This window comes from Centroberyx affinis, unplaced genomic scaffold (assembly GCF_046629955.1).
Source record: "Centroberyx affinis isolate AG114_WGS23_722 - 3 ecotype Tasmania unplaced genomic scaffold, CSIRO-AGI_Caff_v1 ptg003958l_1, whole genome shotgun sequence".
NCBI lineage: Eukaryota > Metazoa > Chordata > Actinopteri > Beryciformes > Berycidae > Centroberyx > Centroberyx affinis.
Window position 1 is genome coordinate 182,687 of NW_027281780.1, and position 27,558 is coordinate 210,244.

The 27,558-nt window shown below is 40.5% G+C and overlaps 2 protein-coding genes and 1 non-coding gene across 3 annotated transcripts; 2 read left to right on the forward strand and 1 right to left on the reverse strand.

The window, feature by feature from the left end:
- Nucleotides 1-4,635: 4,635 nt before the first annotated feature.
- On the reverse strand, nt 4,636-9,496 carry LOC139663229 (ribosomal biogenesis factor-like). Its single transcript, XM_071541846.1, has 4 exons — nt 9,353-9,496; nt 6,169-6,285; nt 5,965-6,081; nt 4,636-5,869 (listed from the first exon to the last, which is right to left on the reverse strand). The coding sequence occupies exons 2-4, from the start codon at nt 6,277-6,279 to the stop codon at nt 5,801-5,803; spliced, it is 297 nt and encodes a 98-aa protein (XP_071397947.1). The 5' UTR covers nt 6,280-6,285; nt 9,353-9,496; the 3' UTR covers nt 4,636-5,800.
- Nucleotides 9,497-10,790: 1,294 nt separating this feature from the next.
- trnak-cuu (transfer RNA lysine (anticodon CUU)) lies at nt 10,791-10,863 on the forward strand. The gene has a single exon. It is a non-coding gene; the product is annotated as a tRNA-Lys (tRNA).
- A 952-nt stretch (nt 10,864-11,815) lies between these two features.
- LOC139663205 (carbonic anhydrase 1-like) lies at nt 11,816-19,345 on the forward strand. The gene is made up of 7 exons (XM_071541781.1): nt 11,816-11,994; nt 12,282-12,479; nt 14,556-14,674; nt 15,632-15,724; nt 15,876-15,938; nt 16,062-16,217; nt 17,649-19,345. Exons 1-7 carry the CDS (start codon nt 11,967-11,969, stop codon nt 17,766-17,768), a joined length of 777 nt encoding a protein of 258 aa, XP_071397882.1. The 5' UTR covers nt 11,816-11,966; the 3' UTR covers nt 17,769-19,345.
- Nucleotides 19,346-27,558: the final 8,213 nt, after the last annotated feature.

Below are 27,558 nucleotides of genomic sequence, written 5' to 3' on the forward strand. Positions count from 1 at the left end.
AAAAACACTGTTTGTAACATGCAAATGGGCCTAAACAGTAAACAGCAGAGAGTTATGTAAGGAGATAGATAAAAATGCTGAAATAACAAAGAAACTTGATGATGCTGGTATACAGTGTTAGTGTGCAAAAACACTGCAACCACACAACAACTCATAAATCTTTTTACAATTATTTGAGAAGAATGAAACATCAGTAATAGATCTCAGCAAAAATGTTCCATCTTATCAAGTCAATCAGTCTCAAATGTCATAAAATCATATGTAAGAATGAATTTTTCACATAAAACAAGCTAGAAAATTCAGCCAACAGGGTGAGATAGTTCCTTGTTTCCAACGCACAATGCACTTGTTTCAGGGATTTTGGGGGAAACGTGTCAATATCTTGAAACCAGGCAGAAAATCCACATTTTTTGCCGCAAAGCCACTGCTTGCCCTTCCCACCACACTATAAGATTGGGCAGGCTCATTGCAAGAAAAAGGATACAGCAACTGTTGTGGAAGAGAACGGGCAGGTGAATCAATGAATGACAAATTACTGTCTGTCAAATGCGTATGCAGGCCTACGTATGTGTGTATATGTGTGTGTTTTTGTCTGTGTGTGTGTGTGTGAAACACAGAGACAGCAAGGCAGAGACAGGCAGAAATAAGTGTGCTGTGTTTTTAGAAGCCTGTGTTTTTAGACAGTGACATCTGACGAAGGAGAGGGAGGGGAGGTGTGGGGGGGGGGGCCAGATGTACTTTGTTCATGCGTCTGACAGGTGTACCAAAAAAGCCCTCTCTCCTCTCCACTCCTCTGACATGCATGCATACACTCCTCTCCAAATCTCCCCTGAGCCGCATGCCTCTCTCCTCCCTCTTCTGTCCCCCAGTCACAAACCAACCTTCCTGCAGGTGGAACCTCACCGGCGACCGAGCGACGTGCCTGGGATCCTATTAAAAAAGCAACTCTATTGCTCTGTGTTCTCTCAAGTGTAAAGCCTATTTCTTTCCCTATGAGCCAAACAGCTTGCAGTCGCTTGACGCTCTGGTGGTTTGTTGCAGATGGAAAATAGAGCTGCAGAGGCTCGGGTTTGTTTGTTTTGCCGTTTGGTTCGGATCCAGACATGTGACATGCAGTTGAGGGGGTTCTTGGCTCGGTTCAGAAACGAGGCACGCACCTATAAGCTTCTGTCGGTCGTTCCCGAGCAGCGAATTAAACCAGTTTTGCTCGGTCCTAATTCCAAATTTGGGATTTTCTGTTCAGAGAAACTTGAGGATCAAAGATTAAAATGGTTTTTAAAGGTGGAAACTTTCAAAAAATCAAAACTGTTGACCAATCATGATCATTTGGGAATTATTTATTATTTAAAGGTTATCAGTAAAGCATATAAGATTTTAAAGGTTGAAATCGTCAATCAATATGAAGCGGTAATCCTCAAAATCTATGTTTGTTTTTTATTTTTGCTCCATCTTTGGTGATAAGTGCTCATTGCTGTCACCTATCAATCAAACAGTGTGGGCGGGACTGTGACGTCTTCTACAACTTCTACTTGAGTGAAAAATGAAAACAATCTTAAATTTGACACCAATGCTATATCTTTCCCCTTAAATGGAAATCCCAAATCAAATTTGGTATCGTTTGAATCAATCAAAACTTGAGGGTCTCATTATTTAACATAACCAGCGTAATTATTATTGCTTTCAAGAAATATTTCACTACACGTCACATCTCTGACGTCTGTATCAATTCTTGTAAAATTGGAAGAAGGTAAAGTGCAAAAAAACAGTTTTTCACCAAGACAACAACAACCAAGAGAAAATTGGTCAGACAGGCTACTGTGTGTTTACCCTTATTAGAGTTCTACCGTTTCAAGACTGCAAAGGAGGATCTGGGAAGGACTCAAATGAACCCCATCTAGCAATATATCACACCTTTGTATCTCACCACTCTATCGCTAATAAACTCACAGCACATGCAGTGGCTTTCTCTTCTGTTCTGCTGAAACTTTAACTTTGTGGCTCTTAAAATGGAGAAAACCGGGCCATAGTGAAATTACATTTCTAATTCTAAGAAGTTGCATCATGTCTTTCAGTGATGATAATGTAAGTTCTGGGGAAAAATACCCAATATCAGTAACACTCACACCCACGATACAGGGTTCACGATTCGATATGATGTAATGAATAACTGTTCAGTGACAACAAAGTCTGACTGTGCAGAATTATGTTATTTCTGAGCCACAAATCTCTCTAGCGGTGGCATTGGCTTGCTAGAATGTAAACATAAAAATACAATTTTATTTTTATTTTTTATTTGTGAATACTACAGTAGAATAAAATGGAGCTAATATCACCATTCATTTTTCTGCCCCACGATACATATTGTCACATTTCTGTATTGCAATATATTGAATTTCGATATACAGTATATCTTCCCATCCCTACCCAAATCTCACGTTGCAATGCAGTAAACCCTTGTGCAAATGTCAAGATAACTTTTATATTTAATTTGAATAATATTATATTTTTCATCATGACTAATAGTTTGAATGACTTTGTGACCTTCAGACAATTGCAATCCATTCAACTTCACATGGCTCTTTTAAATCAAGAGTGCTTGGCTTTTGAATAGTTCACTCTCTTAAGCCTTGACAGAACAAATAAGACTAGGCTGTTAGATAACAGAAGTAGAGCATTTACTATTAATATTGAAAAATATTTCATTTGGACATCAAAGTTGACGTTGATGTCCTTGACACCTAACAGTCCTTTTAAATTGTGGAATGGGGTAAGTGCAAGAAAAGAGTCTATCAACCTCAAGTCTTTGCAACATCAATGTCCAGGAGAGGCTTGTGTCTTAAAATGTGCAGTGACTTGAAAATGAGTCTGAAAGCAAATCTGCACAGGCAAACGCAAGCAAGCAACACACACACACGCATACACTCTCCCTCTGTCTCACACAGTGATTCTTATTGCTGTCACAGGGAGAAGGGCAGGTGCTGTAACCTTTTGCTGCTAGTCCTGTCAGAGTGAAAAACCCAGCTGTGCAGTGGGAGTGACATACTGCAAATGGGCCTTCAGCCTCTTATTGGCATTCAGCGAGCCTAACACATCTCTTTCTCTGTCCCCAACCCACACACACACACACACACACACACACACACACACACATCCACCCTCCTGCTTGTCACTGTGCATAATGATAAGCCCATCCAGAGCACCATCTTGTGGACGTTTTCAACTTCAGTGGGTGTCACTTTAGATTACTTTCAATTAACCATCTGACTAATCAACTTCAATCAAATGTGTCTGGGAGTTTTTATTTTTATTTTTTTTTCTTTAAGACACAATTTTAATTATGAATTTAATTTATGAAAATCAATTCTCTGTTGTTTACTTTTAATTATGGAGCATAACATCATTAGCGCTGTCGTTGACTGACTCTCCTTGGCATTAGGTTTAGTGAGATGTAGGCTACTGAGAAAAGTTTTGACGTTTCTTTATATGAAGTTGAATAAAAGGAATAAGTTTGAGAACAAGCGGCAGAACTTCTACTGTCTTTTACGACTTTTTGTACAATAAAGATGAACAGCAACACTTTCTGGCCCAACACACACACACACAACCCACCCACAGATCCTGCTACCCCCTACCAGCTCATGTAGATTACATTCAAAATTCTGTGTGTGTGTGTGTGTGTGTGTGTGTGTGTTGGCATGATATCTCTCTCCCCGGGGTGTGCAGTGTGTGCCACCCCACTGCCTGTGCTCTGGTGCAGCCATCTGGATCACAGTGGGAAGCACCTGCTTGCGGGCTGACACCTTAACACCGCATCTGCTACATTCTCCTCGCCTATCATTTCCCGCTGAAAACCTTTTCCTCTATATTAGAAATAAATGTCTCTGCCCAAAAGGCATCGGTGTAACGCATTTCACGGCAAAGCTGTCCTGTTTGGTGAGCTTTCCTGTGATTCTGCCGTCTTTTTGGAACTTTTACTGATCCTAGAAAGCAGGGTCGGTCAATTCACGAATTAACTCAATTCCAACTCAACTGAGGAATTGGAATTTGGAAAAAACCTGCAGGAAACAGAACAGGAATTGAACTGGAATGAAATTGTTAAATTCCATGTCTTTTGTTTTAACTTTCCACAGTGTTATATTATCAATACTGAATATCATAACAAGGGACCTTTAAAAGGGACCTTTCATGTGTTATTTGATGCATAACATGTAATCATAATACATGCATTATGATTGAATGTATTTGTGTCAACTTCTCTTAGAAGTGGAATATCATGGAATTTTAAGGAATTCAATTCTGTTTTCTGTCATTCCAATTCAATTCACATTCTGTTTCCTTGGAGATGGGTGACATTCCAATTCCAACTCCAGGAACTGAATTGGAGTTTCCCATGCATTCTCAATTCAATTCATGAATGCCCCCCTAACCTGCTAGAAAGGTTTGCTGCACTTTTTCAGCAACACTCTGCTTCATAGCAAGACAGTTAAACCTGGAATCTTACCCAGTAGAATAATAATCTACTCTTGGTCACTGAGCAGCTTGATAATACAGGCTATCTTCACCTATTTATGCATAATAGTGGATTAACACTATCCATTAAGTAAACACAGCACTCATTTTATCTTTATCGGCATCTTCATCTTTATTTAACCTTAAAAATCACATTTTGTTTGCTTATTTATATGTTTTCCTGGCAGAGTCAAGACAGTCAAGTGTTGGTTTGTTTACCAATCTCACTTAGGTTTTCAGCCTGCTCCAGATTTATTGACCACCTAACTCAGTCAGAAGTCGCCACGGAGACAAGCAATCAGCTGGGCACTGGTATACCCATGACCTCTGATGTCAGGCTGCTGCTGCAGGAAGCACCAGCAGCATACTGATAAACAGCCCACCGCCCGCAGGTGCAGCTGGAAAATCTATAGTTCATCCTCAGTTGCACTCTTAATAAAATGATCATGTGAAAACTCAAAATAATGCTCAAACATATCTGTGTGCATGACAAACCAAGAATGAATTGATCGCTGTAAATAATCAATATTAGATACTTAAGGATGCTACATGTGTGGTTTTCTCATTTAAGTGCTGTGAATTTAGTTTTGAGGAAAATAGGTAACACTGATGCTTGTTAACACTTTCACCATTACAAACAGTAACCCCAATGATCTCCTTTGTGTCTTTGTTTGCACTAAATCAGAAGTGCTTTGAACCTAAGAAATCCCTGCTATAGGCATCAGAAGCAGCAAAAATGGGGGGAAAATTATTCCCTGGCAGAGTGTATCACATGGAGGCTATAATATACTGCCAATGGTTATATAATTTGTTTGACAATGATCTATTTTGCAAATAACCGTCATAGGTTACCTTTAAATTAATATTGATTCAAGATAACTGTGAGAACCAGACACCCATATTAACACCTTTTAATATAGAGAGCAAAATAAGCTTAAACATAAGATTCCTAAACCAAAGAATATTACTCTTTCATAAAACAAAAGTCTGCCATCATCTGGACAGAATATCACAATTGACAGTACACCATGCTGTGCTGTCGACTGATCACATTTCTTTGCATTGAATATACTGGATGCTTCAAATCATTTTACTATCATACATGCAACCTCTTCCATTTTTCAGCACATCATCTGCACTCCTCATTTTGGTATCAAATGTCCAAATACGTGGGGAGTGAGTTGATAGTTCATTTAGGACTCTTTCTATTATTTTACATTTCCAACATGCAGAGACATTGCTGGTCGCTCAGTTCGTCCTCAGTATTTGTGACACACATTGCCATATTCGGTTATAGCTGAGAGAAGAGTTGGGCAGCATTGTCCACGTTTACAGATTCCTTTGGTGGCTCTCTGACAACCTAATAAGACAAAGTTTTACAAAAAATTTAAATGTTGAACGCTCAATAAGAGTTTTAAAATGTCTGCAATTTTGATGATAAGGCTCCACCTTTACCTTTGCTGGTTTCTTGGGTTCAGGAGCAACAGATTTGGAAATGCTCTTCACATCCCTCTGGACTTCTGTGAAGATCTGATTGAGGCTCTCCACCTTCTCCTTTTTCACTGCATTGATCTGTGAAGCCACAAATTATGCTAGAGCATGTGCACCAACAAATGCTATGAACAAATGCATACAAAAAAAGATATAACCGTTGCTTACGTGTTTGAGTGTTGTCGTGACGGGTTTTGCTTTATTCTTGTGCTTCGTTTGCTTGTTTGCCACTTGAAAGACATTCTTCTGTTTCTTCCCTTTTTGTTTATTCTTCGCCATGTTTACCTAGGGAGAAAACACCGATCATCTTGAATAAGTTCATGTGACAGTTTTCCTTCTACGCCATGGGACAGTGTTTCATCCTGTGCTTTTCCCTCACTGGTTTCAAACCCACAAGTGCTGTGCTTGCTTTCTTCTTTCAGGGACTGTTTACAAATTGATCGCACCAGCTCACCACTCTCCTAAGCGAGACAGATATTGAAGGTGTTCCTTTATTCCACCTACACTCAGCGGCCACTTCATTAGTTACGCCTCTCTGTTTACCTCGCTCAAACAGCTCCCTCCTCCAGACAGTGAGTCACGTATGAATAAAGCATAAAGTATAAAGCATGCAGACAGGGTCGAGAGGTTCGGTTACTGTTCGACTAAATGTTAGAATATATAATACATGTGATTGAAGCAATTTTGAACGCGGTATGACTGTTAGTGAACGGCCGACCTCCGGGGATTTTCATGCACTAACAGTGTCTGGAGTTTAACAGGAATGGTGCAATAAACAAAACAAATCCCGTCAGCTGCGGTGCTGTGGGTGGAAACACACAGTTGTGCTCAGAACGCACAACTCTTTAAAGGTTGAAGCAGACGGGCTGCAGCAGCAGAAGGTCACGCCGGCTTCCACTCCTGTCAGCTGAGAACGAGGAGATGAAGCTGCAGTGGGAACATGACGGCCAAAATTAGATGATTGAAGAGTGGAAAAACATTGACTGGTGCATCGAAGCCTGGTTTCTGTTGCAACCAGGGGTGGAAAGAGCACTAAAACATCCTACTCAAGTAGAAGTACTGTTATTTTGCTGAAATTTTACTGAAGTAGAAGTAAAATTACCAGTGTAAAAATCAACTTAAGTAAAAAGTAGCTCATTTAAAATGTACTCAGAGTTAAAGTAACTGAGTTACTTTTTAGAAAAGAGAACGTTGTTAGCTGTGATCTTTTCCATGTGATTCTAAAAGGACGAGAGGAAAGAGTTCAAACTGGATTCTTTTAATTGGAAAATTTGGAAATTACAAAATAAAGTGCACAAACAAAGTAAAGCCAGATTACTCTTCTCTTCTTTGCTGACTGACCGTTCACTGTAAATGGCTCCACAGTGGGCCAATTTATGATTGTTCAGTTTCTGTCACTTATGGAGAGCCACAAAATATGTACTCTGTAATAGATGTGATTTAAAATGTAGCCTAGCTAAGTACAATACCTCAGCAAAAACATACTTGAGTAAAAGTAAAATTACTGACTTTTAAAAAAAACTGCTCAATTACATTAGTTTACTTCCATACTTGGTCAGGAGGAATGATGGGAAAGTGTACAAACAAAGTAAAGCCAGATTACTCTTCTCTTCATTGCTGACTGACTGTTCCGAATCGCTGCACAATTGGCCAATTTACGAGTCTTCAGTTTCTGCTGCTTATGGAGAGCCTCAAAATGTGTACTCTGTAATGGATGTGATTTAAAATGTAGTTATAAGTACAATATTACTGACTTTAAAAAGGTACTCAAAAAAGTGCATGTACACAAAAAAGCTACTCAAATACAGCAATGTGAGTGAGTTATTTCCACCCTTGGTTGCAACCTGATGATGGCAGGGTCAGAATTTGGCAGAAACAACAACACAAATCTATGGATCCTTCCTGCCTGGTGTCAACAGTACAGGCTGGTGAAGGGAATGTTTTCTTGGCACACATCAGTACCAATGGAGCAGCGTTTGAACACCACAGTGTGTGCTTCAACATTGTTGCCGGCCAGATGCATCCCTTTATGGTCACTCTATTCTGTTTCAAATGGATACGTCCAGCAGGATAATGCACCAAGTCATGAAACACAAATCGTCTCCGGCTAGTTTCAGGAACATGACAGTGACTTTACTTCACTCCGATGGCCGGCACAGCGGAGTGCCTTTGGGATGGGGTGGATTTGGGATGGGATGTTACATAGTAGGGCTGAACGATTTAGAAAAAATGTGACTGATATTGCAACTGCAATATGATTTGTGATATTAGAGGGAATGAGAATTTTTACATCATCATTCTCATTTTCATTGAAAAAGATTAAAACATTAAACATTCAAATGATTATGGTGTGATTTTTGCGGGGATCTGTACCAAACAAAGATGTTTTCTTAAGTCTATAGAATATGATGTGTAGGCCAGGACATCTCTGCAGCACGACAATATTTAATTTAAAATGGTATTTTGACACACATTTCGCCTTTAACAAATATTGCGCCTCCTGTGATTTGAAAATTGCAGTAGGCCATATTGCGATTTGGATAAAATTTCAATAATTCTTCAGCCCTATTACATAGCATAAAGCACTAAATCTGCAGGAACTGAGTGATGGATCAAGGAACTGCTGAGGAAATCAGGACTCAGCTCAGGTTCTGAGAGTCCAAGAGTATTGCTTCTTTATTGTATGCATATACCGTACGTATGGGTCAACATACAAAGTCAGAGCATGTCTAACAAGAAGGCTACACACCTCAGAGGAAGTACTGTGAAGTAAACAAGGGCCTCTAGCTACATACTTGGCCTTGAAACATGTAACTTGTAGCAGTGAATGGCTAGTACAAACTGGAACAGCGAAGGAATGTGAGGCACAAGCAACTGTAACAGAAGATTCAAGGATAAGTGATTGGGTCTTAAAAGATTGAAGACATGAATTCAGGCTGTTCTGAAGGCAAAGTGGGGGTGTGCCTAATAAAGTGGCCACTGAGTGTATAATCAACCTTATGTCAAGCCTTATGACCTGCCTGTTGGAGAATACATTTAAATGAGTCTACCTTTATCCCCATTACTCTGAATAAGGCAAAAAACGACTAGTCAGCCACAAAATTACAAATGTTATAACCCAGTATGTAACTTAAGTTATGGAGTATGTCGAGTATGTGCATATGGGTTTGCGTGTTAAGAGCGGAGTGTGTAACGCTGTCCCTACTTCAAACCACTTATTAAACAGGAAGGACAGACAGTTTCGGACAGTCGAATACGGTTGCTTAGTAACACGTTTGAGCAAAACAACGCGAAACAATATGCGTGCATGCTAATTTAAATGTTAACATAACAATTAAAAATAAAGACAGACCTTGCTAGAGAACTAGTTGGTGTTGACGTCCGCATGTGCTGAAGTGTGCCCACTTCGTGACGTCATTTGCGTGCGACAGTCGTTGAGTTCCAACATTATCAACAGTGATTCCACTTCATTTTTTTTTCTTTGTCTCGAAAGATCGCTCAAATTAAACACAGCGAGAAATTAAAGGTTGTACACAAGTTCAAATGATCTATGGTATGGCTTATCATTACTTTTCGTCAAGATTAGCCTAAAAACTAAAGAAAAGGGGAGCAGAAGGAAGTATCGATATATGTTGGAACGCGTCCGCACCCTAATCGTCGATTTAAAGCGCTTAATATTGACGCAAGGGTGTGCCGGGAGGGCGGAGGCTTCCACAGGGAACATGAAACTGTTATACAGACTGTAGGCTACAGGGTGTAAAACATTGACAGCACAATACCTGGGTTTGTGGTGACTGTTATGTACTTTATGGTATGATGGTATTATGCTACTATAGGATTTTCTGTAGTATTTTTTTTTTACCTATATTCACTGCATTATAAAGTTTTCTTGTGATATTTGTATAGTATCATCCTTCTAAAATGTATAGGATCTTTATCATAAATAACAATCACAAGAACAACTGCAACAACAATAATAATAATAATAATAATAATAATAATAATAATAATAATAGGCTAATGATAGCCTAATAATAATGACACCTCAGCCCAAACCTAAAACAGATTATAAAACTGCACTGATTGTTACTTAGATGAAAATATAAAGTTAACTATGGCAAAGAATAACGTGTATTTATTTTCATTTTACAAGTAAAAAGAAAGTAGCCTATAAAAACACACAACAATACCTCTGAACTGGCCTTTGGACTACAAGCCCGTGTAGTCTCATGGGTAAACAGCAGGTGGCAGCTTCACATCGCCGCAGTGCGGAGACTGACTGCTGTGTTCATCACTTCACACTTCTATCACCTTGTGGAAAAACCGAGCAAGAAGAAGCAATGGCCATATTTAGAGAGCTGAATCATACATGAAAGATGGAAACAGATAGGCTTTCCATTATGCATGCACTCATAGATGTGGGAGGAGACAGGGAGACACGACACGTCCTCCTCAGTATTAGGAGAAGGATGAAATGTATTGATATGCTGCTTCAGCCGTGCGTCTGAATGAATGAATGCCCGCTCCTCAACCCAGAATTGAAATCAAACCTGCGCCCTTGCGTCCATATAGGATACAACAACAAAAGTGTGGGATCAATGAGGATGCCCAAACTGTAGCCTATAAACATGACTGCAGTGTAAGAACAGGCATATAAGCATCTATTGTCCATCAGAGAGTAAAACCTTTGTATAAACTCATAGTTTTATTGTAATTAAATAGTCTATATGTTGATATGCAATTTAATAGTCAATTGGTCTGATTGATCTACTGTGATTACGAGGTTATCGGCCCGGCTAGCTCAGTCGGTAGAGCATGAGACTCTTAATCTCAGGGTCGTGGGTTCGAGCCCCACGTTGGGCGGTGCAGCTTTTGGGCCATAATGTCACCTGTAGAAAGTGGAGAAACCGTTCTGTAACTGAAGCACCCCAACCCAAATACAGTGTTGGCAGGCAGGCACACATGGCAGACCTGCCCTGAAACAAGGCACCCGACCCGTATCAGTTGGGGCTTTGCGCTATGGAGGGGCATCACACATTGTCATTATTATTATTTTGCATTTAACTACATACCTAGAGCTATTGAAGTCAAATCACCGTTTGAATTAGCTGGTTTTATTATCATTATCTACAACTATCATTTCCAAGATGGCTAAAATGATATTTGTGTCCATAACTGCAAATTTAAATTGCCTTTTCCACTCAAACAACTTTCTTAATAATCAAACAAGAAATCAACGAGTAATCCATGTTATATGTGATGTTTTCCTTAACGAAAAATCATTATAATATTCCTGCAATAGGTAGCCTACCTATTCCTAAAGGACTTAAAGTTGATGTGGATCTCAATAGTGAGGTTATAATGAGTTTATCGTGCCTTATTAGTGTTTTCATTATAATGTTCCTTTTCTGAGATATCTGCATAGTTTATCATTCTAATGTTTTTCATTCATTGCTGTACTTCTTTTTTTAATGCGATAGCCTAACTGTTTTTCGGCTATTTTAAGGCAGTATGGATCAGTGTGCTGTCAGACGGCTACTGTAAACCCGTTACTTCCCAATCATGTCAATAGCCTGCAGTTAAACCTGTCAACTGAGAGGTGGAAATGCGCCCTTAACGCACATGGTAATCAGGGAATATCCACCTCCACCAGCTCATCCGCGCATTTCAATGAAGACTATACTGCAGAGAGAGAGAGAGAGAGAGAGAGAGAGAGAGAGAGAGAGAGATCCTCATTGATCCACAGTATTGCAGTAGCCTATTGCGGCGCATCTAAACTCCTCCCGGTCATTGCGCGGACATCATGTGGCCGAGTCCACCAGCCTGAGGGACACGGCCGCTCACCGGGGACTCTCTATATAAGCTCTGTCAGCTGTCAAGTGGAGGACACTGGCTGTTTCGCACCAGGGGACGACGCACTTTAGGGGAATTACAGCTCTAGATACCCATAGATCCAAACTGTAACAATGTCTTGGGGATACGCAACGGACAACGGTGAGGCACTCTTAGAATATGTATATGCTTTAACCTAGCGTTCATATAGAGTGGGACCTGTTATAACACCACGCATATCAGCGAGCAAGTGCTGAATGAGTGGAAAGACAGTGGCCGTGCGCGCGTGCGTGCATGAGTCATTGCAGAGATTTTAATTAATTCCTCTTTGGGGGTTTTATATTTTGCGCGTTTTAACCTCACCTCACCGTCCCACAAACTTGCAATTGATCTCATGAATGAAATCCATATCTTAACAATAAACAATGTCATCCTTGTGTCATTTTTAGGACCAGAGAAATGGGCTGATAACTTCCCTGTTGCCAACGGACCCCGCCAGTCTCCCATTGACATCGTACCTGGCGAAGCATCATACGACGCCGGGCTGAAGCCGCTCAGTCTGAAGTACGACCCTTCCACCTCCCTCGACATCCTCAACAACGGACATTCCTTCCAAGTGACCTTCCTTGATGAGACCGACAGCTCAAGTTAGTGTAACATTAATATTTTATTCATGCAGACAGCTCAGTGTGTGGCTCGAGGTGGTCTCTCCGCGCTCTGATTGAGAAATATGAGTTGGCATCTTCATATTTTCTGTCAACCTGGTGAAAACACTTTCTTTCCTCTCAGTAGTAATTATTGCTACAGTATTTTTTGTTTTCCGTTCAAAGTCTAACTGAAAGTTGCCATAATAGAGTTATAGGACTCAGTACCGTTATAAATCTTAAGGCAATCAAGGCCCCCTGATGATTTAAAGGGTGCAGTACACAATGCGTCATTCAGTTTTAATGGATGGTTGTTGTGTGTTTGGTCTGCAGCTCTATAGACGGATCCATCTCAAGGATCTACAGGCTCAAGCAGCTCCATTTAGTGCAATATTAATATTAATATTAATGCACGAGACAGGGATGCGCCCCAGACAACTTGGCACCTTATAGGACCACAGCAATATTGAGTAAATAACGCAATAATGCTGTTTATCATTTTTATCAAGCTATTAAAAACCATATGTTTAATAAAAGAAAATTGCCAACAGACGCGTCTTGTGAATAGCGTGGAGGAGATTCATTCAAAACCCACGCACAAGACATGTAGACAATAGTGACTGAATTGGTAATGTAACCCCTGCGAAACCTTTCCCACGCCGGTTCTTTTGACTCCCGGTGAGGTCAAAAGCCGAATAACGAAGGTTACTTCTTGCAAACAGATCTTAGTTAACCATTAATGTGTCAAGGGTGCATGGGAATGTGTTTAGTGACCGTATAAAACAAGTGTGATCCGACTCTCCTTTTATGTATAATGAAAATTGCATGATTAAATATATTTGCGCTCTTCAGTCACGCTGAGCCTGTTCCATCGCATTTAGATTAGACTGTAAAATCCCTAAGCAGCAGTGCAAAGTCAGGAAAGATGATTGATTTTTTTAGGCATAAAGACAAACTAATGAAACAAAGGTAGCTTCATACTGTTAAATATTAAGTGGGATTGTTTTCATGTTGCTGGAAAGTTTTCTGCATGTCCTTAGCTGATCTGAGTTAGAATATTGAAAAGTATGGTTGTGCAATGGTTGCCTCTAGTGGATAAAAAATTTGAAAATAATTGCATAATTATTGCTAAGATACTCTTAGATAAGGTGTATTTGTCATCCTTACTGTGCTTATTTCTCATGAACTTCCCAGTAAGAGATAGACTTGCTGGTCATAGTCATGCATCCTGTGTGCACACACAGTGGAAAGAAGAATACCACAGCTTCTCTATAGGCACTGTTCAGTGTATAGCTATTGTTATTTGTGCAAAGTAATCCCACTTAAGACATGCACACCCTCCTGCTGTTTTGCTTCAAGATCAATTCTCCACCTTCTTATCATGTGAAGCCAACTGTTGTGAAGCAAATATCCTGTTTGGAGAGGACAGTGCGTTTCTGGCATCAGCATTTACTGACATAGGGCTGGAAATAGAACAATATACGGGATTATCTGCTACTGCATCGACTACTTTGTATAAATAGATCCGTTATGTAACGCAGAGGGGAGGTTTGATGTTAACAATACCTGGACATCATCTTGGACTGAATCTAACCTTCAGTTTGACGAGGGATTACACAACAGGAACTGAGTCTGCCTCCATTGCATAGGAAGTCTGTCTGTCTCTGATGCATACGTGCGTTTGTGCGTTTAAATGTGTGTGTGTGTGTGTGTGTGTGTGTGTGTGGGCAGATCTTGTTCAACAACTCTGTGATCTTTGGGTGGATCCCCATGCATTGCTTCTGCAGTAGCTGTGGACTTCATCATTTTCCCTGTCACCTTGCTCAAGAAAACACTTCCTTATCAATCTTTTCTTCCTCTCAAAATCTACCCAGGTGTTGCTGTTGCTGTATTTTGCTATTTTTTTGTTCAAAGTCTAACCAAGAATTGTTCTATCGCTGTATAACAAAACTCAACGGAATCAAAGAACTCAAACTCAAAGAACTATGATCATCCATGATGATGATCTCAGGGAGGCTAAATGTGCCGTTCTAAATCAGTGTGGGTTTAATGGATGGGTGTTGTTTGTTTGGTCTACAGCTCTGGCAGACGGACCCATCTCAGGGATCTACAGGCTCAAGCAGTTTCACTTCCACTGGGGAGCTTGTGACGACAGAGGCTCTGAACACACTGTGGCTGGGACCAAGTATCCCGCTGAGGTAACGGCCCACCGAACCATCATACACATCCTGGAATATTTACATGGCTACTTTTGTTGGCATACTTTTGGCAGATGGGAGTTTTAGTTATGCTAAGAGCTGCTCTGCAGAGCTGCTCTGGAGGCAGAAATAATCTCATTGGTTGAGTTAAACCTCAATGGGCAGAGCCAAAGAACCAGTTTTTCTTGGCTAAGGAACGATAGGCTGAAGCTGTGAGAATGGCAAGAGGTAAGAGAAGAGGTAGCTAAAATTAACAAGCATAGCCCTCCTACTAACTGAAAAAAATGCAATCTAGCCATACTAAGTTCAAACTAGCCTATAGCTATTTAGGTAAGCTAGTTAGCTAGCTGCTGACCTTCCAAGATCATAAATGGTCATGAATGAATGAAAGAAGTCAATGGTATTCATATTTTTTATTATATTTTGACCAGAGTTCCTGATTTTGCCATCCAAGTTTGCCCATTAGCTAATCCTCCACAAAATTGTGATTCTTTGGCTCCGCTCACTGAGGTTTAACTTTATTTCTGCCTGTAGAGCAGCTTTGCCTCCAAGAGATGTTTGCATAACTAAAACCCCAATCTATAAGTAAATGTTTGTGTTTCATTTGTTTTTCTTTAATACAATTTTATGAAACAAGTTCCCAAAATGGTGTTTCAAGTCATTTGGTCTGGCACCATCAAGTCTTTTTCCACTAGCTTCATCTAAAAAAGCACGTTTGGAGAAAAGTTCAATTTCTTTCTTTGAACAAAACTCATTTCTATCCACATAGGCTATCTGCTTTTCACTGAATAGAAGCCTTCAGGCGTGAAACTCTACAATTGGTCTAAACCACTCTACAAAAGGTCCTAAAGCTAAGGGAACAGAACTGACAGGCGTCCCAGGGCTCTGAAAAGGGATGAATCTTTGAATAATCTAGTTATGAATGGCTTTGTCCTGCTTTCTTTTCTTCTTTTCCAGCTCCATCTGGTGCACTGGAACACCAAGTACGCTAGCTTTGGTGAAGCTGCCAGCCAGCCTGACGGCCTTGCTGTTGTAGGAGTGTTTCTCCAGGTCAGTAGCAATGGTCGAAGCCATTTCAGTATTACATTCACTGTCACAACGCATTGCATTACTGTGATTTACAGTTTAATTAAAGGGATAATACTGTTATCTATTGATCATATAATTAACTCTTGACAATATGTGTGTGATTGTTTTTCAGATTGGTGCTAAAAATGACAAGCTTCAGAAGGTTCTTGATGCCTTTGATGCCATCAAGGCCAAAGTAAGTCTCTAAACTCCATTTTTATACTATTGATGCTGATTAAGTTGTTTGCCTGAATCAGTCGATAGTAATAGAATTGGTCTGCTCTTCTTCACTTTCTGTGACTTCCTGCTTTGTTTCCAGGGAAAGCAGACCACCTTCACCGACTTCGACCCTGCCACGCTGCTCCCAGGTTGCCTAGACTACTGGACGTATGACGGCTCTCTGACCACACCCCCTCTGCTGGAGAGCGTTACCTGGATTGTCTGCAAAGAGCCAATCAGCGTCAGCCCTGACCAGGTATGACTGGTCACATAACCCCATTCACTTGTCCAAGAGGGATTTGACTCTCTCTCTCATGCTGGCTGTGTGCCCATAGTCTAGAATAGCCTCGTCTGCAAATCCTGTCTTTTATTACTATCCAAATCAAGGAGCTGATTGTTGAGATTAGCGGGATGGCTGAAACGAGAAGAAGAAACCCTCTTAGCTCGATGAAACGCAATACAGCAGCAGAGAGAGGTGTACCTATTTCACGTTAGAAATATAAAACTCACACTTGCCCAACAAGAGCAGCCGAAGTCTCATCAAACTTCACACAGTTCTAATCATGCTTCCTCACAGTAACCCATTCTGAATAAAATTTGTGAGAGTCACTGTGTGGGAACCGACTATGGTGTGGTGCAAGCAGGAAATGTTCATGCCACACAAAAAGTGCATACTGTAGGTGCAGAAACCATAGCTGCACTGTGGTGTGTGGTTTGAACTATGGCTGAATAAACACAGCATACATCATACCCGCATTCGCAAATTATTTACTTACCCAAATATATGTAATCCTACCAGTGAAATGTTATCTTACTTCTGGCCTCCCATTAATTTACTTTGCCCAGTTAAGCCCACACTGTCTCCTCCTTCAGTCCTGGCCCTAGTAGCTGGAGTCTTTCGGCCATGTGAAAATTAACACTGCCTGGTGAAATGTTTATTTCAATGCCGGCGAGTAGGTGTCTCAAGGGTAAACATGGGGTGTGTGTGCATGACCTTTAGACATGGTGCCATATACGGCTGGTACAGCAGATAATGAAAAAGAAGTCATTCATGCACAGTAAGAGCCATTACTGATAACACTTAAATCAAAGCATTTGTTAAGCATTTATTATCAACTAATTAGAGTTAGTTACACCCACAAATATCCTGAATTATTTTGCGCCAATGATTAATTGTTATTTGCTGTGTCCAGTAAGAGGGCTTTACACATTATATTGAAGTGGCTGAAGCTGTGTAAACCTATTGCCATGGACTTGTTCATTAGCCAAAGTTAATGGCAAATCCCTTAAATAGGTCATCTGATACCATCCTGTTGCTGCTATTGCAATGACTTGTTCTTCCTGCTCTGACATAAGAGTCAACCAGAAAAACAGATAATAATAATAATTAATAATAATTGATTACATTTATATAGCGCTTTTCTAGGTACTCAAAGCGCTTCACATATGGGGGGGGGGGGGGGGGGGGGGACTCAACTCATCCACCACCGATGTGTAGCACCCACCTAGCTTCATTCCACGAATCAACGCGCAGAATTCAAAGTTGAGCGCTTTGGCTGACTCGCCAAAGCGCTCAACTTTATCTTTGCGGCGTCTGCGGTGAGGCTGGTGATGTGCTGGGTGAGTGACAGTCACAGGAGGTCAGCAGGAATGACTAACTCTATGACCGTCTTCTTCCCTCTGACAGATGGCCAAATTCCGCGGCCTGCTCTTCTCCGGCGAGGGCGAGTCCGAGTGCTGCATGATCGACAACTACCGCCCTCCTCAGCCCCTCAAGGGCCGCAACGTCCGTGCTTCCTTCCAATAATACCCCCCTCCCCTCCCCTCCCCCCCTTTCCCCCTGCCCCTTTAGGCCCTGCTGCCCTCTCCCTTCCCCCTGCTTTAGTCAGACACCCAGAATTACCTCTCTTCCAGTGAGCACACATATCTCTCCGTCCAGTTTGTTTTTAAAACTAAATGAAATTCCTGTGGCCCATTCCTACAACGCTGGGCTGTCTTACTGTGAAATGGAGCACTTTCAGCATCAACCGTGTTTGTATATCTGTTTCCCTGTATGATAATAAGCCAGCGAAGACGCCCTGTCATAATTTATTTCAGAAGACAAACGCCCCACGGTGGCTCTGCGACACGTTCACTGGGATTTTGCATCTGGTGCCAATGTTTATCCAGACATCAAACTGTGGTGTGTAGCTCCTCTGTGTGTCAACCAACAAGCAACACGCAAACAAAGCTGAGGCTGAAAATGTAGAAATACAATCGAAATGAGGTTGTCGAGCCAGCAGGAAGCAGAAAACACACGCAGTCCTGACTAGGGGGAGTAGGCAGTGGGTGGATGGAACTATATCACCATCTGTGAGGAGGGAAAGGTGCAGAGAAAGACGCTTGCACATTCAGAGACACACAGATACACAGGACACACACTCATCCTGCCAGTCTGTCTGTAATCTCTGACTGACTGCCTGCCTCAGGATCACAGCAGCTTAATGAAACACTGCGGCCGCTTCCATCACACCCGATTGACTCAGAAAATCCCCCTCTGGCACACACACACACACGCAACGTCACACGCACTGTCTCATGCAGACATGCACACAGGCTGTGCCTATAGGCACTGACCTGCTTATTGATTTTCATTCTGTGTACAGCAATACAACAACAGAGGACATGAGGACACGCTGCTGCTAGTGCTAGCTACTGAGCTCCATCATGACAACGGCTTATTTCTCCATTTTAACAGCCTAATCTTCAAAGCTTTGTTTCATGTGTTGTCATCCCATGTTGTATTTTTAGTAACATTATGGATGTTTTTTAGCTTGACAGCTTATGCAAAATTAAGTGTTTTAAGTGATTCCTGAATTGTATTTTGTAACCAAACAGTCCTCTGTATTTTTTGTTGTCCTGATGATAGAACAATAGAGAGGAATGGTCCTCCTTTTCAGAAATGTGCAAAAACCCTTTCATGTGTTGTTTAAGACCCCCTTGTGTCATGTGCTAATGCTTAAAACGCACAGTCGCCTTGTAGGCGATGCCATAGTGGCTAATGCACAAAGCCAAGGAAGAAATTAACCTGCCAACAGATAAGCGTATAGTGTCACCCTGCTGTCAGGCCCTATATAGGAACCAAAATTAAAAGATCATGTGAGGTCACCTTCAGTTTTGGGACCACAGAATCTTGCCCTGTCAGCATTTCTAAAACAATGATGAAGTTTGACAAAAAATCATGTATTTCCAGAATGGATGATTGTACTTGATAATTAACTTAAAAAAAAAAAAAAAAACGTCTTATGCCAATCGTTGTTAGGGCCGTCCTGGGAGTATGTCTTGTTGTTATGCTATTTTGGAAGTGGACGTTTTATTAGTTAAATAAATATATTTTATGACTAATCTGTGTCTGCTGTACTTTGTCTGCACTCTTGTGTTTCTTACCTCTTTACGATCCAGTAAACTCTAAACTCTTTTTTTGCAGCAGCACTGTAGCTAGGCTAATTCCTACCTTTCATATATCTATTGTATATATACTTATTTCTTTTCTTTTTTGGTAAATGTGTTTTCAGAGATAATGAAGGTATTGTATAAGTGTTTCTCTTTTAGTAAGTGAACGGTCATTCTATTAATTATCAATTATTATTATTAATCCAATAATTCAATTCAGTTCTATTTGGTCTTCACAGCTAAAAAGCCTTGCTTAGCACTCAGTCAGCTGCTCTTGTATATTCCCCTTAGTGACTCCATTTTGACCTACCAACCCCTGAACCCCGACCAGCAACAGAGTCACATGACTGCCTGATTAACACCTAACATCTGACCCCCGACATCCCAACTGTCCTCTGAAGCATGACCTCATTTTTCCACCAAAATAAGGGATTCCGGATCCCGCCCCCTTTCAGTTTAACAGCGGTGCAAAATGATCGGTTGTAAAAAACTACCAACAACACTAATGTTGACATTTTTTTTGTTTTGGAGGGTTCCTCTATGATGCATTTCTGTATTTGTTGAGGTGGATTCTGATTGGTTTTGATTATCTTAATTAGCTTAGCATTCCTTGGCTTTGTGACGCAAGGATAACCCAACGTCCGCACCATGGATGTTTGCAAAATATTTTGTTTTAAATTCAGAGAACGTGATAAAATATGTAATAACTTTGTCAATTCCACTTCCATTATTTTGCCAATTTTAAGAATAGAACGATTGGATAGAACAGGATCCAAACGTTCCCATTCATTTTCACCATAGGCAAAAAAAAAAAATGGATTTGGATAGAATCTGAAAGCTCCAAAATGACGACTTGAGAGGACAATGATGCACATATTAGATGTTTGAAGTCTGACAGCACCAATCAGATGATGGTGATGATGTCATAATACCCAGATGTGGGGGCCAGCAGGAAGAGGAGGTGGTCCCAACACTGCTGGCTGCTTTCACCTCAGTGTATTGAAGACTTCAATCAGCAAAAGCATTTCTCCCTCCATCAACCACGGGGGGAACATTTATGATCGCACCTCTCTGGTAAAAAACATTGACGGGAAGACGAGACAGATTCTAATCAAAGAGGTGTCAAGTAACATTTTTACCTCCTCTCTGTGAAGGTGAGAGCTTCTCAGCTTCTCAGCCTCTCAGTGTCTCAGCTGGGCTTCAGGCTCTGCTGAGGAATGTGTGTTTCTCTCTCTGGTCCAGTGGAACACACAAAACTTGGCTTGACCACACAAAGCCCTGAATAGAGCTGGCCTCGTCCCCAGTTCATCCCCAGTAATAGAGCTGGCCAGTCCCCAGTGTACCCTCAGTCAACCCAACTGTAGCATGCATCGTCCAAGAAAAGAGTCAATAAAAATATGAGCTAAGGCCTACTGAGAAGCATGTCTATATCTAACCTGCTGAGAATCGGTAACATACTATATCACAAAATACACAGTAAGTTAAATCTACAATCCCCTGCCTGCTAAAAGAAGTGTGTGTAGGTGTGCATGCATAAAGGTGGGTTTGTGGGTGCGATCACACCTACAGTTTGTGCTCTTTTGCATTTTCATTTTTGGTTTGTCTATGTTCTCACTGCCCAAGCAAACAAAAAAAGTCACATGGACTCGCTAGTAGCTGTATTGAACAGAGTTTTGTAACCTGTCATCAGGCGAGAGTAGAGATTTTGGCAGCGGGGTGTAACCAAAACAAATCCATTTCAATTCCCTGCAACTTTAATTAAACATGATTAACTTGTGTGCACTCTTTGCCATAGTTTACCTTCACAGCAGTTCAAGAACACATGAAGAAAGAGCTCAATATGAGTATCAGTCCAGACTGCGGTTTACCTTCGGTTCATTTTGTTATGCTAGGCTTTCCGCTGAGTAACTGCTAGCTAACAGATTTCAACATCCGTCCCCTTGTACCCATAAAACCTTGCGATTTGGGGTTGTTTCCTGTAGTTCGTGTTACATTCTCACTCCTAACGAACGCTAAAGTTTGCTTGGAAGAGGACCGAGTTCGAGTCTCACCTGCTGCCCATACTGAACTGAAGGGGTAAACGCTCCAAAACCGCTCCAGACACGCTTGGTATGAGCACGGCCTTTATCATCCTCCCCTGCTGGATTACATAAAAAATCACTCACATTGATCTCTTTTATCCCCTACTGCCATTTCAAAATAGCTTCCCTCTTCCGCGGGTTAGTTATCTCACCGCTGCCGGCTCTTCATTGTTTCTTTTCATCTCTCTTGGTGTTGTGACAGCTGGGCGAGAGGAAAGATCCTGCTGGCTGCCATGCAAGACAGCTGTGGCCATGCTTATTTGTATGTTTTGTCTCCTCCATCATATGACCCCATGACATGATGAGAATATAACGTGTGCCGGTCATTTAGTCTGCAGTATGAGTGTTTTAAACCTCATTTTAATATGTTAATTTGATGTTAGTTGTTGTCAAATTGTATTTTATGTACTACTAATATCTTAGTCTTTGTTCTTATCTTGTATTGTATTTATAAGCCTAGGAGGTTGCAAATTAGCTTTGGTTAGAAACCCGCATGCATGGGATCTATTTTGTATTTTACACATGAAACAATATTTAATGTATTTCTCCCTGTTAATTAAACAAGTAAATAAATAAATAAAAATTCTCAAGGTCAGAAACAATGCCATAATAGATTCATATTGGACAGGCTGGCCTTGGGGCAACACATGAAATGCATGAGAGGACGATTGCACATTGTTTTTTAAATAGATTTTATCGAACTTAACGTGAGGAGAGAGAGCAAACAAATTGGGGTTAATTTGTATGGTCAGTGCATGACGGGCATTTGACGCACACCACTGTCAGCGAGTCATACTATGATTCTCCCAGTCTTTTTGCTAGTTGTGCAGCTTGTTACGCAATCTAGCGTGGCGGGTGACATATATTAAGCAGACAGGAACTACGCGCACATCCACACTCTGCCCTCTGCAACTGTCTCCCTTTCTCACACACACAGAGAGAGAGAGAGAGAGAGAGAGAGAGAGAGAGAGAGGGGAAACCCATCTGAATGCAACCCACTGCAGCGTGTGGTCGATTGGTCTGACGTTGTACTTCTGTGTGATTAACAACCGGTGGGAAATACAAGCCGTAGTCAAGGACAGGGACGGCCTTTTCCCCAGACCCCAGACGCAGAGGCAGATCAGCCTCCAGCAGCACTGCAGCACAGACGCAATGTCACACCTATGACCTCATTTTCTCCATAGAAAAAATTCAATAATATCGAATATGGCAGTGGGTGCAGTATCGATTATACCCTGATTTCAGATTTCCATTTGAATCAATATTATTTCCTGCTGTTATCTTTGACATTGCTTCAAAGTGTCAAAGATGATGGACTAGAAAAGCTATATGAATGTCATATTCATAACATATCAAATGAATTGTCACTGTTTTTATCATGGCTACCTTTTCAGCTCAAAGGAAAATGACTCCTTCAGTTTTTTCAGATTACTATATTAGAATGGTATTATTTAGTATCAGCAGTATACAGCATCAAAGCATAATCAAATTACAGTCATCATCACCAATGTTAGTGTCATGTTGCGTGGTATTCTCAATGAGTCCCAGCATACCATGGTACTCTATTACTGTACTGTATTATCATGGTCAGTAAGCGGACCGGTCTGAGCTTTGCAGAGGTCAGACTGACAGTAACACCAGCGGTATTTAAATTCTTCGACAGGCATGAATGACAAGCAGAACAAGATGGAGATGTTGTGGACACGCTATTTCCCTAGACTGTATCTCCTAATTCCAATATACCAGTGCAGGGAAATGGAAATGTTTGACTTGCAAGCAGTGTCGCATGAAGTTCATTTCAAGTCAAGAGTTAATTTCCAAAAGTATATATCAAATTAGAAAAAAAATCATTGCCTAAAGTTCAACAGTCAATAATTCTAAAATACAGAAGCTTATTTTGTCAACTGAGGACTTAAGTTATCTTAGATTATATTTGAGTTATGGAGAATAGAAATCTCATTTTGCAGCAAAACTCCTCAAGTCATCAGTTCGTCAGTATTCACGAAGCTCTGTAATTGGCACTTTTAAAAATTGTGAATAAGAATGGCCCCATGTAAACTTTAAAACAACAAATATACTCTGTAATTTCCTGTCCACAGCCCTCATTGCCGTTTATGTAAGCTTCAGTCTCAACACTCTCAACCGCTGTGTGGTTTCACTGAAATATCTGCATGACCTGTAATCCACTGTGATGGAAAAAAAAAAAAGCGTCTCATTTCATTTTCCTTTTCTGTTTACTTAGGAAATGAATGTTAAAACACACATTGCCCTTTAACCTGACAATATAAAGCATGAGACATTTCCAATTTAAACAAATGTATTATACCGCATAGGCCTAATCCTTTGTGTAGAACATTGTGTACTGTGTTTCATAGCCATGCAATGTATTACAGTAAAGATTATAGGCAAGGTCTAAAAACTGTGAAGATTAAAGAGGTTGGTGTATTTCATGAAATTAGTTGAAGATGAAAGAAAATGATGCATCAAAATAATTATGTTTGTGGGTACATTTTCTTGAAAAATGAAATAAATTCATTACAAGTCTATAAATATAGGCTATTAATATGCTGCGTCCACCAAGCCAGCTGCTGTGGTTGTAGCCAAGACACTTACAGACAACAGGATATTTGCCTCAAACATCAACAACATTGTTTTTACATGTTAATCCATGGGAATGATGCTGATGGCAAGAAAACATACTCTCTGTCAACAAATGAAGAGAAAAATGCAAATATTTGCGGAGTGGAATTAATTCATAAACCACTCTTACTTAATTTCTCACGAGAATACCAAATAAGAAATGCGAATACGCCAACTGTAGTTATAATAGTAGATAATGTTTTTTATCTTCATTAACCATAAGCAGAAAGACAGATTTTGCTTCAAAATTAATCACTTCCCACCCTACTCTCAACTCACTGTATTAATACCAAGTACTATGCTGTAAATTTAAAACTTCAACTGATTCCCACTGATACAATTTAAAGAACAATGAGAAGCTATTTCTTTCATAAGGAGCACTGAAATCTTTTGTAGAAGTAAGTAGAAAGTTTGACATTCTTGATCACATGTAGCTTTTAAGTGAGTACAAATAGAAGAAGACTCTATTCGACCACTCAGTACACTATGTTACTACATTGCGTATGATAAGTCCACGTAGCTGTAACATTAATGAGATCATGGGATAATCCCTGTTAAGTGGAGGGTCATGCTACTGTTGAACCATACTAATGCTGTAGCACTACATTATCTACACACAAGTAGATTATGCTGTGGATCATTAGAAACCGTTGTAACATATGGGCTATGTACTGACACACAATGCTCAACATCTGTCTGATATTGTTCATAATTTGTTTTAATAATTAATAATTCCTGCTGCAGTTGTACAGGATAATGATGACTGTGCATTCTGTGTGTGGGCTTGCTGCTCGTCGCTCTAGTCTCTCTGGTTTAAAGAGTAACTAACAAACCCAAATCTGTGTAAAACCTGGCATCTAATGGTAAAAGGCATGCTACTAAAATGGCCATCTGCTACTGGCTGATCTTTAGTACCAGGTGATGTCACCTATAGAGTACAACAGGTGGTGACATCACCCGGCACCAAAGATCAGCCAATAACAGGTGGCCATTTCAGCAGCATGTTTTTGAAGTTTGAGTTTCTGTAGGTGGCGCTCTTTTCTTTGCCTGATCAGCCACAGCGGCTATCGCTGCTCATGCTAACTACCCAGTTCTTTTTCTGCTTACTCCAAACAAATGGCTGTTAGTGCTGTTGGAAGTAAAATGCATCATTTCCTGTGTACCAGAGGACTCTTCCTGTGAAGAACGCCCTATTTTCACACATTTCACCCAGATTATGTGCAAGGAGGTGTTTTTGTAAAGCGTGCTGCACTCAACGTTTTGTTTTATGTGTTCTCAAGTAAAACAATGTATGTAATAATTTGTGTATTCAAGTTAATTTGTGGTTAATTTGTGTGTAATGTGCTGTGCGTAAACTGCTACCAGGTGTATACAACAGAAAATCTGCAAATCTAAAAGCTTTCATGACCTCAATATAGTTTGAATTGCAAATTGTGTTACATCAATCAACAAAGCAAAATATGAAAATGTCGTAGATTATTACTTTAATCGTTTCTCTAGCTGTTTGGTCTGAGGGCACACTGTCTCCTGACCATCACCGCAGTATTTTCTATACCTATCACAGAGAAGGGGCTTTGATAGCAGAAGGGTGCGGCAACTTCGGAGGCCGTCCCGTTCCCGCTGCACGCCGCAGGAATAACCTTATCTAGGTCACCTACACGGAACCTCTCCTCCTCTCCTGGCCACGCTGATAAGAAAGCGTCTTTTCAACGAGGCTCTCTGGCAAGCGGTTTGCTTAGTGAGTGTGCCAAACCTGTACCAGTCCCAGCCATTTCTTTGTTCGTTCAATTGTCCCTGGGCTCTCTTTCTCCCTCGCTCTCTTTCTCTCACAAGGAGACTTTTTGAGGCGGAGAGATGTTTTGCCTGAATAGATAAGAACAGTCGGTTATTCACTTTCTCATTCCCTCCTTTGTCCCCACCTTCCCATTCACCCAGCTTAAAAATCTTACACCATGGCTTCCTTATTCACTGTCTCGCCCTCATTATCCCCTGACCCCCCCCCCCCCCCCCATCGCTCCTCCTGACCTAGAGTAGAAGTAACTAATTACATTTACTCCTGTTAGCTTTTTTGTGTATTTGTACTTTTTTGAGTATTTTCAAAAGTCAGCAATTTTGCTTTTATTTAAGTATGCTTTTACTGAAGTATTGTACTTCACTACATTTTAAATCTCATCCATACAAATTTTGTGGCTCTCCATAAGCAACAGAAACTGAACAATCGTAAATTGGCCAATTGTGGAGCCATTCACATGAGAAGAGTTATCTGGCTTTACTTTGTTTGTGCACTTTATTTCCAGATTTTCCAATTAAAAGAATCCAGTTTGAACATCGTCCTCTCATCATTGTAGAATTGCATGGGAAAGATCACAGCTAACAATGTTGTCATTTCTAAAAAGTAACTCAGTAAATTTTACTCTGAGTCCATTTTAAATGAGCTGCTATTTACTTTTACTTTTCTACTTGAGTAAAATAGCACCAAAGTAACAGTATTTCTAGTTGAGTAGGATATTCTAGTACTCTTTCCACCACCGCTCCTGACCACAGTCAAGCACGTCTGACCCTCCAGTCCAGTTTTCTGTTCATGCTCCCCTGGTCTCGGTCGGTGGTATGCTGGCTAGCGTTACCCGGGGAGTAGAGTTTCCTGTAGAGCTGCAGGAGGTCAACTCTCTCACATTACCACCTGTTGGCAAGTGCTCGCCCTGCACTTCCCTGCATTCAACATCATGCACATAGGGGAAAAGTAGAGATGTGGGGACATTTGCTGTTCATCAATCAATCTTTATTTATATAACGCCTTTCTAAAACAAGGATACAAAGTGCTTTAAAGGAGATAAAAGAGCAGTAAAAGACCATACAGTGGAATCGAAGGACACATATAAAAGAAATCGTCTTTTTATTTTAAATATATGGTCAACAAAAGCATTTATATTTTGTAAAATTTCTCTTTGCTTGATGATGTCAGAACTTTGATTATGGTTGAGCATTATTTCAGGAGGGAGTTGTCAATGATTCATAGTAATTACATTTAACTGGTCAGACCATGCCCACTATCAGTATCTAAAGGTGTGTAGGTATTTGTTTTAGATTACGTATTAAAGATCTTGTGTTTGGTTTAGCTCTCTCTTGTATTGCACCAGCTATCAGTAGATTGCTGTAATCTACATTTTAATACCATTCCCCCCAACATTATGTGACTGTCAAAGCCGCTCCAAACACACTGCATGTATGTAATGTAATGTAAATGTAAAGTACTTCTTACATTGAATCTTAAAAACCTTTTTCTCAGCATACAGTGACAAAAATCTGCCAATGGGATGAAATACAGTAATTTCACTTTTTTCAGTCCAATCCAATTTATTCAGGAGTTTTCTTGAAACAAAAGACAATATATCTTGAAGCAAATGGAGTTTAACAAACCAATGTAAACATATGACACACTGTTAG